The 16401-nt window shown below is 41.5% G+C and overlaps 1 protein-coding gene across 4 annotated transcripts in view; it reads left to right on the top strand.

Annotated features, from left to right (window-relative positions):
- The window catches only part of Samd4a (sterile alpha motif domain containing 4A), a 229350-nt gene that overhangs the window by 167482 nt on the left and 45467 nt on the right, over window positions 1–16401 (top strand). For 3 of the 4 annotated variants that reach the window (XM_070033047.1, XM_070033048.1, XM_070033052.1), the window contains one exon: window positions 9430–9693. The exons of the other annotated variant lie outside the window; for it this stretch is intronic. In XM_070033047.1, the coding sequence (XP_069889148.1) occupies window positions 9430–9693 (264 nt within the window). The remainder of the gene's footprint in view (window positions 1–9429; window positions 9694–16401) is intronic. 4 annotated transcript variants of the gene reach the window in all.

Raw genomic sequence — 16401 nt, 5'->3', positions numbered from 1 at the left:
AATAATACAGAGAAGTAGGAATTAACCCACATGTAAGAGATTTAGAAATGGCTGAATTGATCCCACAATCCCTTGCATTGCCTAAACATTTACTTTAATGATGTCAAAATACTTCCATAATTGATGTCATCAGTTTTAACATAATAGTTTGAGACACTGAGTGCACTGGCTTATGCTTGTAATCTCAGCAATTTAGGAGGCAAAGGTCTGGAAGATCATGGTTTAAGGCCATGATCTCCCCACCCCATCTCAACCAATAAGCTGGGCATAGGGGCATGCACCTGTTAGCTCAGCTACACAGCAGGTATAGATAGGAGGAGGATCATGATCCAACCTGGCTGGATCAAAAATGGGAGACACTTTTTGACAAATAATGCGAAAAAAGCTGAGGGTGTGGCTTAAGAAGTAGATCACCAGCCGGCGCCGGTGGCTCACGCCTGTAATCCTAGCTACTCAGGAGGCTGAGATCTGAGGATCTCGGTTCAAAGCCAGCCCGGGCAGGAGAGACCGTGAGACTCCTATCTCCAATAAACCACCAGAAAACTGGAAGTGGCGCTGTAGCTCAAGTGGTAGAGCGCTCGCCTTGAGCTGAAGAGCTGAGGGACAGCGCCCAGGCCCAGAGTTCAAGCCCCACGACCGACAAAAAAAAAAAAAGAAGTAGATCACCTACTTAGCAGGCACCTGCTTAGCAAGGCCCCAAGTTCAAATCCCAGTACCACAAAAAGAAAATTTTAAAGGTATGAGAGGATCCAGGAAGTTTCTACTGATTTGAAGCTAAAATCATGGGTGAGATTCTACTGGTTTCTATTTTTAAAAGTATGTATTGGCTTCTTGTCTAAATTATGCCATAAATAATGATGCTATAAAGTCAAACAGCAGTTATCTGAAATAGATATTCTACTGGATGGCACCCAGTTTTGCCATTATAGGAACTGACAAAAAGAGGACAAATGAAATATACAAGATTAGTGCATTAATAAAAGTCTGCCAGAAATATTCTACTTCTTAAAAGCCCAGATGTTTAAGTGATAATAAGAAGGCAGAAACAAACAGCTTTGCCCTGCCCAAGTCTGAGCCACGTGGAGGTGATTAGAGTGGGCACCAGTGACAAAGGACTTATAGTGCTGGGAAGATCTCTCCAGGTGTTCTTCCTGCCAGGGGACACTTTCAGTACTGGAGAAAAAGGAGATTGACTGGGGAAAGAGAGAGGTAGCTACATGTACTTTCCAATATTGTCGTGCTGTTCTCGCTAGCATTCTCTTCTGGAGTCTCATTGGTTTGATTTGGTTTGACTTGGTATGGTTTGCATAGGCAAGTATACATTTCCTCTTCCCAGAAAGCATGTGGCTTCCTCCTTGGGCTTGTCTAGAACATCCTGTTCACCTACCACTTGTATGCTTTGTAGCATGTTCTCTCTCCTTCTCTCAGAATAAGGTGGAGTTGGAAGCCTGTCTGAGAGAATCATCTTCTGGTGTCCAGATGTGCTAATATACACTTGTTTTCCAAGCTTTTGGATAAGAAACAGAGAGCAAGCATGCATAGTTGAGGCTTTTAACCTTCCAGTTTTGCTGTTAATCTATTTCCTGACGCAGTGATGGCAGAGCATGTGAGTTTTAACCTTTGTAATCAATTCTCCCCTCTTTTCCTCCCCCTTTGCTTAACTGACTCAAATCTGCCCATGACCGTAAATGTGAATGGTGTTATTTTTTTTTTGCATGATTTCACTGATGAAATAATCTGATTTTGTATTTTGCAAAATGTCTTCTTGCGATACTATTAATCTTTTCTTCCTCAAAGCTTCCCACCACAGGGCCTCAGATTACTGATTGTGGTACCACAAAGAAGAGGACTCAAGGGTCTAAGGCCATGTCACCACTGAGCCTTGTTCGAAGCTGTTTGCTTTTCTTTTAAAGTAAATGCCTGGAATTATTCATACAAGTAGTGATAGCTGAACTTCATTCTTTGACTTGAAAGCTTCTAATAGTAATTCTTAGATGTTATAAAAACAGAAAAAATTCATGGGATGGAACCTGAAGCATGCTTGACAAGCATAGCTAAACCCCGGGGAATAGACAGTAACACTCTACCCTGCTCCAATTCCTTTCAAACAATAGCCTTTCTGTAGTTTGCAATGTGCTGAGCTTTTCCCTCTTTAAGCTTCACAAATATGAAACCAACTCCTGTAGCAAAACTTCAGAATTATTTCATGTTGTTACTCCTTCTGATTGGTGTTTTTAGCCAGTGTTCTGCTGATATATCTAAATTTCTTTGGGGAACAAGTCTATACCATTTGAAGCCAGGCTGTGGTGGCTCATGCCTGTAATCCTAGCTACTCAGGAGGTTGAGATCCAAGGATTGCAGTTTAAAATCAGTCTGGGAAGGGAAGTCTATGAGACTTTCATCTCCAATTAAGCATCAGAAAACTGGAAGTAGAGCTGTGGCTTAAAGCGATGTGAGCTATAGCCTTGAACAAAAAAAGCTCAGGGACAGTACTAGGCCCTGAGTTCAAGGCCCATCACCACCACCACCAACAAAAAAAGTATACTATTAGCAACATGTAAGTAAGTATTCTTTTTGCTCTGCTTTGCCATAAGTAAATGAGCATATGGCATGTGTCATCTGAATCATAGGGAATTCAGGAAGATAAATCCTAAGTTGATATTTTAAAATAATATGCAAGCCAGTCACCTGTAGCCAGCCTTATACCAATAAGCCTACCTCCTTAGGAGGCTGAGAATAGGAGAAATGAGGCTCAAGGCCAGCTAGGGTAGAAAAGTCCAGGACACTCCATCCTCCAAGGAGGATATTCAAGAGTATTTCTGCCATTCCAGTAACTATGGGAAGTGTGGAGTAGACAGGTCTTAGCTCAGGGACATGGCTGGTGGAAAATAAGACACTATCTCAAAAATAACCAACAAAAATACAGGTGGAAGCATGATTCAAGTGGTAGAATGCCAGCCTAGCAAGCACTGAGTTCAAACCCCACTACTATTCCCCTAAACACACACATACATACATATCCACACAATCCTCCTGTGTCTACCTTTACAAATCTCTAAATTAGGATGATGTAGTTTTATAGTTGTGCTAATTCCATCATGTGAGCATCTAGAAATGTAAAAACAAAGCATTTTTTCAGTGAAACAATTTATTTTTAAATTGTTTTTTCAATTTATTTTTTAATTATCTTTAAATAGTTATACAAAGGGTTTCAGTTCCACATGTCAACTCATGAATGCCATGCATCTTGATCAGTGTCACTTCTTCTGTGGTTCACCTCCCAAAAAGACAATTTCTGGAAAAAAAAAAAATGTAGATCCTAGCTAAGCCTGGTGGTTCATACTTGTAATCCCAGCATTCAGGAGGCAGAGCAGGTGTATCCTGAGGTGAAGGCAAGCTTGGGCTATTCTAACAAGATCCTGTAGTGAAAAAAAAAGCTATAAATCATCTTTATGTGTCTTCAAGGTGCATTCATGAGGGCACAGAACCCAGCCATGGTTTGGGAAGCAAGGCTATCTGAGAAATGTCGGAATCATTAAATGTCTTTAATCAAAAGGAAGTCAAATTTCTAGTCTAAGTTCTAGACTGCATCAAAATGCTGAGTTTGGAAATAGGAGGAACTATGTCATGATCTCGAGAGAGAGAGAGAGAGAACTTGAGGAGAAAGCACAACTTTGAAAAGAGTACAGGACATGAGTTCCTGAACTATCTACATTGTCCAGGGAAGAAACAAAGAATAACGCAGTGATCATCTTTGTCAAGTGTGCTAAACCAATAGTATATGGGAACCGTATATGGGAACTAGGTGAGTTAATAACTAGTATGAAAAAATATAGAAACCCCCTTTAAAAAAAACAGTTGTAAAAAACAAAAAACAAAACAAAAAAAAAACAGTTGTACTTCAGATGTGCTGGTAAAAAAAGAAAACCCACAAAGATATCTTTTCCATTAATACTATATACTAGGAGAGAGTGAGGGAAGGGGTAACATTGTCCAAAAAGAAATGTACTCATTACCTAACTTACATAACTGTAACCCCTCTGTATATCACTTTAAAATACTATATTAATTTATGTATATCTTTTACTCATTTCAATAGTGTGTACAGGCCCATAAAATTCATTAATATGACAACATTCTGTCCACTAATGAGTCTTGGTGTACATAGGGACTTTTCAGGGACTCCTTACTCACAGTTTAGAAATTGATGAATAATTCTTTCTCTAGAGACCTTTATCTCTAAAGTGCTAGTAACTTGTGCTTATGAAATAATATTTAGAGCACACATTGCATTCAACATATGAGAGCAGAGAAGTATGTCAATCTTGGACAATATCACCCCTTCCTTCACTTTCCTCCTGAGTATACTATTTAACCTGACATTGGCCCAAAGAAATAGTAGTTTACTCCATTATCCCAAACACTTTATATCTGCAGACTCTGTTATTTCGTATATTAGAAGGTAGAAAGTGGGAGATTTACTTTATTTTCTCCAAAGAGTACTGAATATCTAGAAAACAAAAATCTCTTCTTGAATCTTATCTCAATAATTAAACATCAAAGTGAAGTCAAAGTTGGTCAAAGGAAATGAGAAGGAAATCTGAATTCCAGGCTTTCAGTAAATACTTAAAAGAATAGAATCTAATGCCAGGCATTGTATTGTTTTCTGACAAGGTATTGAAGAGGTTTCACTAAGATGCTGGAGATGAGAAAAAAAAATCATAAGATTAGATGAGGTTAGAGAAATTGGTTGGCCTTCAGTAGTGTGACCAAGTTTATCACCAGCTTAGACACCCCTCTGTACTCCAGCCACATTGCCTGGCTGCTACAGCAAGATTATTTTCAAGGGCTTTTTACACATTTCAGCTAGACTTACTGAATACTTACTGTTTCATTTTGGGTCACTTGAATTTATAAAGGAATTTACAAAAGTACAGTATCTTGAAAAGCTATGCATACATATCTACATATAGACAGATGGATGTCTACAGGCCTGAAATTTCTTGTAGGGGTTTCAAAAAATATAAGCAATATTGAATATATACTAGCTACAGTACTTAGTTTCAGTGACCCAAGAAATTATAGGGTTTTTTTTTTTTTTTACTATAATGAATCTGTCTTGAAATGTGTGGTCCCTCTGCCCACACTATTATAAAAGTCACAAATACAATATAAATGCAACCCTTGGTTTTGCTGGAACTTGTCAAAACATTTCTTTTATCGTCTATAAAGGAGTGTTTTAGGTGTCCTTAGTTCTGCAACATTTGATTATTACTTTGGGGCCCATTATGTCTGAAGAAGTCATTTGCCATTGGCTACCACACAGCCGTCAACAAACAGGCGTTCAGAAGCCTTTGGCAAGATCATTCAAGGGCAGCTTCCACAGGCTGCAGTATCTCAGAGATCTGTTTTCATTGCTCTTCCTTATTGACTTGTAGGGAAAAAAAAATCTGCCTAAATGTTTATATTTCCTTCTGTTTGTCACCACTTCAAGTGAGTTTTTTTAAATTAAGCTTTCTGTTGTTGATTTCTTCTAATGAAGTAATGGGGAGCCATTGATACTTAGCCACTGACCAACTCATTAAATCCATAACAGTGTGGCCTACTTTCTTACAGACTCTGTTGGTGCCATTTATTGTTCCTCCTGCCATATTAGACCACAGGGCTCCAGAATGAGAGTGACACTAAAACTGACTTTGTGGTCACCAGTGTTCTAAATTTGTCTTCACTCCATGTGGTACTGTTGGCAGGTTACCTATCACCTACTTCAGTCTCCTACTTATCAGTAGACAAGCCTGGATGGCCAACAGTCTTGGTCTTATAGAAGAAAGAAGGCATTTGTCCAGCCTGACTTTCCTTTAATTTAGGGCTGATATTCAGCCTCATGCTAAACCGCCGACCCCCTCTGAAAATAAAAAGCTTAGCATCGCCATGCATTGGTGGCTCATTCCTATAATCCTAGCTACTCAAGAAACTGAGATCTAAGAATCTCAGTTCAAAGCTAGCCCAGGCATGAAAAGCCACAAGATAAGCTACCAAAAAGCCAGAAGTGGAAGTGCCAGCCTTGAATGAAAAAGTTGAGGGACAGAGCCCTGAGCTGGAGTTCAAGTCCCAGTGTGAGCATGCAAAAATAAAATAAAATAAAATCTTAGCATCAGGTATTATGCCTGGTTGCTCTGGCAGGCAGAGAGACATTCCCAGGTGTGGTGGCAGCTATAGGAATAGCATTGGTTGGAAAAGCCCTGGAGCCTTAGGTCTAAGTGATTTTTATATTAGAGGCAGAGGCCACGCTCATGCCATATTCTCTAGGACTTCAGTTAAGCTCAGGAAGATGCAGGAAAGGTGGTGTAGGTCTCTGTGCAAAACCCTAGAAGCCCATCCAGTTAGGTAAATATTTAGTTCCACTCTTGATAGCCAATGGAGTCCTGGGACACTGCTAGTTTCCCCATGGTTGCTTTTCAATATGTGTGGCTGGGGAACAGCATCGATTTTGAGGAACTTTTGATTGGAAAGAAGCAAGTGGTTCCATCCAATCATGGAATTTACCTGCTGCCTGTGTATTATATGTCCTCAGCATCTAAAGAAGAGGACTGTCTTACACTGATCTCCAATTCAGTGACTGCCTCTAAGCAGCCTGGTACCCAGAGATCTACCAGCTCTGCACTCAATCCCTCTTTGGCAATTCCCATCTAAGATTCCATACTCATTGTGATTGGGATCAGAGTGCAGGGGATCCCCTATTTTCATCTGGGGCATACCTGGATGCCATCATTCAAACAAAATCCAAATTCTGAAGTGATTGGCAGAGGTACAGGAAAGCAAAGATGTCTGAGCTGGTATGTCCCAATGTGTAAGGCAACCCTAAACAAGTCTGCCTGATTTTATATAAATACTTAGACAGGCATGAAATGGATTTTCTGAGTGTCTGGCTTTTCTTCCTATGGGCTTCTCTCTTCATTTTTTGCTGCTTGCTGCCTCCTTTAAAAAAAAGAAAAAATGATTTTCCTTTCTCCGCAAGTTTTTTTCTTGCTAATTCTGCTCCTGTCAGGTAGCAATGCATTTTTCCAGGGCGCTGTATAAGATAGTCTATTTAGTGAAAATTCAGGCTGTTTCAGCCTGGTAATGTCATTTTTTAAAAAGAGATTTATTGTTATTATAAAGGGTAGTGTGCAGAGGGGTTATAGTTCCATAAGTCAGGTAAATGAGTACATTTCTGGTAAGGTCATTTAAAAAAACAAAAACAATGTCCTCTTTACCTGTCATAAAGGTGGATGTAATTCCTTGTCTCTGATAGAATCTAGTCAAATTAAAATTTTCTCAGGTTACAAACATTAAATAGACGCTCCCAGCCAGATGTTGATAGCTCATGCCTCTAATCCTAGCTACTTTAGAGGCTGAGGATCATGGTTCAGAGTTAGCCCAGGCAGGAAAATCCATAAGGCTCCTATATCCAATTAACCACTAAAAAGCCAGAAGTGGAGAGGTGGCTCACGTGGTAGGGTAGTAGCCTTGAATGACAGTTCAGAGATTGCCTCCAGGCCCTAAGTTCAAATCCCAGGGCCAGCACCCAAAGAAACAAACTTAGACACTCCCTTTTCTTCATTTTTGTTAATAAAAAATTCTCTAGCCCTTCTGATTGTTCTCCTCTTGGCCACATGAGGCCAGATGGATATGTTGACTACAGTCATGTAATCTCTGCTGCCTTCATAATCAATGCAGCCTCCTTATAGCACTTCTGCCCTAGATACACTTTTGGAAGCACCTCACTTTCTGACTCTGCTCCTTGCCTTTTACACTGGGTCATGGTAATCTACAACTCAGTGTTTCATGTGGGTGCTACCCTACCAGAAATGCAGGCAGACAAAGACCAGGACCTGTCACCACCAATGGTCCATCCAGCTACCTACTAAAAAACAGAAAGGTTAATGTCAAGAAAGAAGTTCTAGCCTGAGGCTAAAGTGGCTCAGAAATGGAAGGATCATGGTTAGAGGCTAATAGACAAAAAGTTAGAGAAATCCTATTTCAACCAATAAACCCAGCATTGTGATTCAGTCGAATAATCCGAATAATCCGGCTATGCAAGAAGAAGAGGTAGGAAGATCTTGGTCTGAGGTTGGCCCCAGGAAAAAAAAAAGTGAGACCTTATCTGAAAAATAACTAAACCCAAACAGTCTGGAGGTATGGCTGAAGTAGTAGAATACATGCCAGAAAGCCCAAAGTCCTCAGTTCAAAACCCAAGTAGTGCTGAAAATTAACTAAGACAAAAAAAAAATAAGAAAACCAAGTATTAGTCTGAAATTGAGAGAGCACATGCTCACTAAAGGGGGCGGGGTACAGCCTAAGATAGAATTTAATGGCTTCCCTGAAAAATGTTTTAAAATGCACATGGCTCAAATCCCTGTTAGTACAGCAACAGTCAAAATAAACTGGACCTGTCAGGGAGTGGAGCTGAGAGAATGTTATGAATAGACTTATTTTGTGAAGTTGTCACTTGACGCACCCAGAGAAACCAAGCGAGGGTCACATCGACTCCCTCGGCACTGATGTTGGTTAACTCCCTCCTGTGAATGCCTTCCATTTTATTTGGCTAGCTATGTGAATTTGTTGCTTTTTCCTAGTTTTCTGGAAAAGAAATTACAAATGGGGCTATGCAGATATTGCCCGCAGTGTGGAAGAGTTGATCACACTGGTAAAAAACCATTCTCAGTCTACCGAACGCACCCTGCTGGCTTCTGAATGGAAGCCTTGTTACCTGGGAGTGCAAAGTTTTTGCAGTGTAAAGTCTGGCAGGAACCTGTGAGGCCAAGGGAAAGAATGGAGCCTTTCACCAAGAGCTGCTGGGCGTCCAGTACCCTGAGGCCTCTCCCTAAGCCAGAGCCTCCCTTCACAGATGACAGATAGTTCCCTGGCTCCTGGTGGAAAAGATGGACTCTACTTTATCCTAGTTCATCCCTGTGAATATCCCCAGCGGTGACCAGCCTGCCTGCTACTCAAGAGGCTGAGATCTGAGCATCTCTGTTCATAAGTCCTTTCTAAACAAGCTGGGTAGTGTCAGATTTGGAGTTTTTAAGGAAAATGCCTAATGCACATCTTGTTCCCTTTAAGCAGATAGATGGCCACTTCCTAGGCTGCTGGCCTTGTCCAGTGTATAGGCCCATTGTTCTGAATCTTGATCCATAGAATCAGAGCTAAAAGCTAAATCCAGCTCACAAACACTAACAGCAACTCAGCTTGCCAGCAAGCCCATTCCTTTTGAACCACCCAGAGGGAATGACTCTGCTAGCCTTGCATTCAGCTCACCATGCCCACCAAGTAGAGTTGAAAGACAGTGGTGATCCTCAGGGTGCAGAGGTATTGTGGGTTATTCTGCGTCCCAAGCTCAAGGGGGGTGGGCAATAACCTATTTCATTTTATGTTTTTTTTTTCCAGTTCTCTCAGGCCAGGCACACCACAGCCCTTTGAAACGATCTGTGTCCCTTACCCCACCCATGAATGTGCCAAACCAGCCTCTAGGACATGGATGGATGTCTCATGAGGACTTACGAGCTAGAGGACCCCAGTGCCTCCCATCCGATCATGCCCCCCTGTCTCCACAAAGCAGTGTAGCCTCGTCAGGAAGTGGAGGGAGTGAACACTTAGAAGATCAGACCACTGCTCGTAACACATTCCAAGAAGAAGGTAGTGGTATGAAAGGTGAGTGACTATAAGAGGAACCACAGAGTCCCTCCCTTTATTTGGAGTCCAAGGGTAAAGACAGATAGTCAGCAAGACAGATAGAACCCAGCCCCTCTCGCCAGGCTTGTGCACTTGAGCCACCCCTTCCAGAACTCCAGGACTGGCCTAACAGAAAGGGCTGTGTCCCCACCAATACCTCTTGCCCAAATTTGGGAATCTGAGCAGGTGAGGACAACAACCCCCATTTTTGTTTTCAGTGTGTTGACCCTCAGACAACTGATGCATCCCATTCAGTAGCTGGGATACAGTCATTTGTTGTGAAAGTGCTAAGCTACTCTATTTTCTGCTTGCTATGGCCAGGGATTTGTCACTAACTCAGATAAACAAACTACTGGTATCTCGGTCTCTAGCTCTCTGTCAATCTGCTCTGTCTGTCTCTGTCTCTCTTTTTCCCACCCTCCTTCCTCTCTCTTTCGTAAATATCTCTTCATGCAGAATTGTTATAATTCTTCCCTTCGCTCTCTTTTTCTTTGATATCCAAAGAAACCTTTAAATTCTTTTTCTCTGCATCTGTTGAAGGGATATGAAAATACCACTGAGAATGTCTGGCTGTTTTAAGCTTGATAATAGATTTGCATATTGGTGATAAAGGCTTTTTTTTGTGCAGCCTAAATAGATGTTTCTACATTGCTGGTAAATCTATCCTCTTCTACAGATCCTCATCAGGAGATAGCGACTTCCAAATTACCCATGATAGGTTCAAAGAAGATATGAACATTATGTATTTTTGGACTGCATTTGTGAAGGGCTAGAAGTCCTTAGAGGAAGATGCTCATAGAGACATGTTGATAACAATGTTAGGTAATGAGACAATAACCATGCAGGCTTGAGGGCTGTGGTTGCTGGTGCAGAGGGAAGGCTCTGAGAGCACATTCCGTGCTTTCATGAATACATAGTCCTGAGGTTTGCTGGGTCTGATCTTCATAAAGTGATCACTGTTGACATAAGAGACTCTGGATCTCATTCCCTTCACACACAGGAACTCAGCACAGCACACATGCCCACACATGTCCAAGGACCACCTATAAAAGGTCACCAGGGTGAAAACATAGCCCATAATTTGGGAAATGGAGCTGTGACAATCAGCCTTACTCTCATCAGGTTCTTGTGCTGTGTTACCCTAGGGAAGTTTTCTCTGGTGATACAGATGGTCTTTGAAGGGACTTCACAGGCAGCAAAAGCAGTAGGTCACTTTGAAGTGGGGAGTATGTCATCCTCATGGTGTTCAGGAAACTGGATCACAGGTTTGGAGACCTGGCAAAACCCATTTACACTACCTAGTTTTGTGTTCAGGCAGCCAAACTGCAGGTCACAGGTTGCAGGTGAGATTTAGTCATGTTCTTGGCAAGCCTGGCTTGGCATCTGTCACATGACTGAGGGACTGCTTTGGGCTAACTTCTTTGCAAGTGAAGCTCAGGGTCTTCATGGTCTGTATTTTCAAGATGGCATGTGTTGGGTTCTGACTAGTAACACTGGCTTGTGATGATCATCAGGGAGGGCCCTGTGGAGAGGTCATTCACTGTGGGAATGCTGATTCCACCATTTAGTGGATAGGCATTCATTTTCTTTCTTCCTCTTATTTTCTTCCCTCTCTCCCCTCCCTCCCTCTTTCTCCTTCCCTCCCTCTCGCTCTCTCTCCCTCCCTTCCTTCATTTTTGTCTTTCTTTGAAGGACTTATGCATACCTTAACATTCTCCCCAAACAGGTAACAATGTATTTGTCATGCTGACCAAATGTATACTGGCATTTTGATAAGAAGTGAATCAAGATAATATATTTTTTAAAAACACAAATGAAAGAAAAATTGAAAACTGTCCTATTCCTGTTGTAAGATAGAAGCCAAAAACTTTCTAAAGTTCAAGGCGTATCACAAATATATAAGTTTATTTGATTTATTTCTCTAGAATCAGTGAGACTTGTCTCCTCAGAGCTTACTTAATCAGAAAATGACACAGACAAGGGTCATATATCTTATAAAGAATACAGGCCTATGTGGGAATGGTCAGGAAACAGACTGTGGGTGGCTAGATGAAACAAAGGACCTTTTTCATATATTTCTAGCTTCTTTGACCAATTTGAATCCAGAATTGGACCCAGATTCAAAATATAAGTTCATTATTAAGTTAAATGGGAAAAAAATACTTAAAGGAAGGAACCTTCTGGAATTATGGGTTCTATTTTTAAGGAAAGTATACCTGCAGTGTAGTAGACAAGTCAGATATTAAAAATGTCCACATGAGCAAGCACTAGCTTCTCGAAGTGTCATAGGGCCAGTATGTATTAAATACAGATGTTTCTTCTCCCGCCTTGCTGTGAGATAGTCACCACTAAGAACTCTTCCACATCAAAAAAGTTTACTAGGCACCGCCTGGTAAGAGCATGTCTGAGAAACAGCCTTTAACATGCCTGTCCCAAGAGTTTGTCATTTGATCTTCACATCTAAGAGCTAGTTTGAATATCTAAATTAGATCACACTTGGGAGCAGTGTGCTATGTGATCAAGTGACATGCATCTAGAAAAGTGTTCTTTGTTGGGCCTTGGGCCCTTTGGTAGCAGCCTAGTCCATCAGGGTATCAGTATTGAACTTCTCATTGCTTCTCTAATTTGTAACTACTTAGCTTGCCAAAATGAAGACTCTATAGTAGAATTTGCAAGAGTTCACCAATAATCAAGGGGCTTACCCTCTCCTTAACATCTTGGGAAAAAGAGTAAAGTCATTATCATGGAACTTGATTCAGTGTGAATTCATCTTACTGACCTTGAGGAAAACTCTACATTGATCCTTCCTTTTCTTCCTTTCTCATTTAGAGAGAGACTGGCCAGGTTTGACTATAATCATTCCTTAGGAATGTACCTCTTCGGTCAAGAATGTGGAGGAAACCTTGGCTCTTTTTATTTTTCACATATATCAATCTAGGCCTCTTTTTGTCATTACCTTGGCGCTCTCTATCAGAAAGACCAACTCCTACTCTGATGATTAATGTCATCTACCTGCACTGCTGTTCTTCTATTCTGAATACCTTTCCTGATGGTTTAAGTTGGTCTCATCAAATTGCTGCTAGGGTAGAGGGCTCTCACACTACAGTCCCAAGCTAAAGAATCAACTACTTAACTTGAAACTGACCCCAAAAAAGCATGACCTGAACTGAAATGTGAAATTTCCCCCTTTATCATTCCCTATGGAGGATACTAGTTATACATGTTGGTTGAATATACTGGTTCTGTTTTCTAAATTCATCTGTCCCTGTTCTTTTCAGAAACATCATTATGACTTAACCCCAGGGAAAGATTCTTGATTCTGAATTGGAGCTCAATTATAATATTCTTCATTCCTTAGGCAATAGAATGTGCTCTTGGTTTTTCTTTCATTCAAAGAGAGAAATCATACCATGATTCCCTAGAAGGAAGAGCAGGCAGTTGTGGGAGAATCCTCTGTGCCAGTCATGTTAGCATCACAACCTCAAAGATGATGTAGAACCCAACACCTAAGTGCTTACCAACATGCCAGGGCTGTTGATGAATGATGTGGCTTTGATATATGGGAATGAGAAGATATTTAGGACAGGAAGAGCCACAGGTTCACTTTTGTCCTATTCCAGTTAGTGGGCTTTTCTGAGCATTTGCTGAGAGAGGAGTAACTAGCTCAAGTAGGACTAAGGTAAGGGCTATTGCTACTATAAGAGATTCACTTGCACATGAACAACAAATGGGTGGTCAAGGCAGGTGCATCGCTGTGAAAATATACTTAGTGACTTGTCCTGGGTCAGAAAAGGCACAAAAAGTGCCATAACACAAAGAGGTGGGAAGTCAGGGAAACTTCCTAGAAAAGGAGAAGCCTGGAGCTGAGTTGTAAGGCAATGAATACAGACATCCAGCAGAGTCAAAGGAAAAGCATTCTGTACAGAGAAAACCACTCATGAAAGCATGTGAGGAAAGACTTAACCAACAAGATCCTCTGACTACACGATTAGAAGTGCATAGAAACAAGTCGGCCAGAGGGAAAAGCTAGGCCCCAGGCCTTTCAAAGGAGTTTTGTCTTTTGTCCTGAAATGGTTGAAGGAATTCCTATCACACCTGTATAGACTTGCCTCTTAGAAATGGGAGCCTTGCCATAGTGTGGAAAATATATCAAAGTGAGAAGAAGACAGGAGATTCTGGTTTGGGAAGCCAGTAGAGAGGTAGAGGATGTTTCAATAAGAGAGGAAAAAAGGTGAAATTGGTCAAAGGCCAGCAAACAGTGAGAATGGAAACTAAGGAGTGTGGTCACATGAGTTTCATGAGAGAATGGAGAAGGCTGGGTAACTACCTAAATATAGACAGTGATGGAGGGGAAGACATTTAAAATGATGGCTGGGTTTCTGCCTAGGACATCTGGTCAGCCTTGGTATCATGCATAGCAAAGGGTCTATCGGAGGAGAAACAGATGTGGGGGATGGCTTGGGACATAGGAAGTGTGAAAACCTGTCATCATTCCCTGGAAATATGTAACCTCCTTAGTGGTCAGCACGAAGCACCACTAAGGCACCTTCCTGGTCCAGCCCAGGCTCCTGTTTGGCTTCCCCTCCTCTCCTGCAGTTTTAATACTATGAATACTTATTAGAAAGTGCATTTGAGGCATGCCATTCTGCATATCTTAGTAAACATGCTCATAGAGTAAAGTGGGGGGGGGCGGGTAGAAATAGGCATGTGTCTGTGGATATGAGCTTCAATATGAGTTAATACCAACTAGGTATACTTATGATGTGTGCTTCACACTAGCACAAAACTACGGAGGGAATTGAACTTAACGTATTCTTGTATGTAGACACCATAAAGGTACAATACAAATTCTTGACTCCAGTGACTTTGATAGCCCTATGGCAGTTGAGAATGGAGGTGACTCTATTGACTGTGAAAACGTTATTTGCCTTTTCTAAGGAGTCCTACATAGATGGAACTTGAGTAAACTTTTTCTCTGCGTGGCAAAAAGAAAATATACTGTCAACTCTGAAATAGCTGGTTTGAGGTTTGGAATTGTTTTTGAAATGTAGACCTTTGCTCCTCGTCTCAGAGTTAGACTAGAAAAATTATTTAGAGGTGAGATCTATTTGAAGGTTGGGAAAAAGAACCTGTCAGAAGTCTTTGTAAGAGAGGTGGTTTGTACACCACTGCTGAGGATGGTAAAGGTTCTCTGAGTAGCTGGAACTGTGTTCAGCCTGGCTGTCATCCAAATTAGTCACTATTCTCTTCATGTTGACTTTCCAGATTGCTGTATTGAATTCCTTGAGCTTGGGTATGTTTGTTTCATTTTCCTCTTCCCATATTTCAACATTGGGACCTGCACAGATGGCTCCTCATTGGTTCAGAGTTGGGCTCATGCTTCTCAGATAGGCGGAGAACTCTCAACAGCAAATCCTAGGATTCCTCTCAGTCCTGAAAGTCTGAAAGATTTAACCTCTACTCCTCACTCAGCTTGTGTACACAGCACTTAGGAATGTCATGCTTAATAGAAGTGGCAAGGAAAAACAGTCTTCTGTCTGCATCTAACATGTTGAAGTGGGTACTTCACCTCAAACTTGGCCTTCCAAGACCCACCCCTATATATGTCCACAAGGCCTTCCTGGGGACCCACATGGACACTCCCCAGAATCAAGACACACATTCCAGGAGACTTCGGCTCCAAAGGGACCAGATGCCCAGAGCTCCTTTCTTTTGTTCAGTGGGTACAACAGCCCAGGCTGCTCATTTGTTTCTAACTAGAAATAAAGGCATGTTTTGGTAAGCTTGATGACATCACTAAATATCTGCTCTTTGTTCTTGCAGTGTTTTTCCTCTCACTTAACAATGAAGAGGTGATGCCTGCTTATCAGCTAGCTTTCCTCTTCTCTCCCTCAGAAACCAAGAAGGTATCCCTTTCTCAGAAGGAGAAGGTGGTTGAGATTAGCTTGACTCTCAGTGGAGAATGGAAGTCAGTTTTGCATCTGCAGATAGCAGGAGCCCCATGTGTTCTCTCGTGTGAGAAAATGGCTGTTCATGTCTCTTTCTTCCCGGGAAAGAAGTGCCTAACTTTCTGCTCTTTGTGTTGATTCCTATGTTCACCCTGCCCTTCGTCCCCCTCTACGGTAGACCTCCTCCTTCATGTTTGGGTGCTGCATGGCTTGTTGGCCTGGCTGACATTTATAGTCATTCCTGCAGCATGTGTCAGGGAAAAGCAGCTCAAGTTACAATAGCGGTTTTTACCATTGCATTCAACAGGGTTGAATGCAGTTGTATGTGCCACAGATCCTCTCCATGGCTGATTTGAAAAGGAAGTAAAAACAAGCACGGTTTAAACCTTGATATAAAGCATAGATTATGGATGTAACACTGTCATCAGAAACTGGGCATGAGAGGATAAACCCAATGTGGACAGCATCAAGGTCTACTAGAAGGAGATTCGTAAAGGATGGAGACATGGCGTGGATTCAACCATCACTCACATGGAGGGTGATGCTTTCTCCTAGAAACCTCTTACACATTCCTCTAAAAGACTGTTCTGCCATAGAACTCTCCTAGTCTCAATGCTACTTGTCTGAGAAATCTCACCTACACACCTACTCCCATGAACTGATAACTAAGAATTATAGAAAAGGCGAGTTGTTGTTCTTTAGTGCAGACCTCTCTCTCTCTCTCTCCAAGTTTGTAGCT

Source organism: Dipodomys merriami, unplaced genomic scaffold (genome assembly GCF_024711535.1).
Source record: "Dipodomys merriami isolate MVZ:Mamm:240054 unplaced genomic scaffold, mDipMer1.0.p SCAF_1, whole genome shotgun sequence".
Classification (NCBI taxonomy): Eukaryota; Metazoa; Chordata; class Mammalia; order Rodentia; family Heteromyidae; genus Dipodomys; species Dipodomys merriami.
The sequence above is the reverse complement of the archived record's forward strand: the minus strand, read 5'-3'. Positions and strand labels throughout refer to the sequence as shown.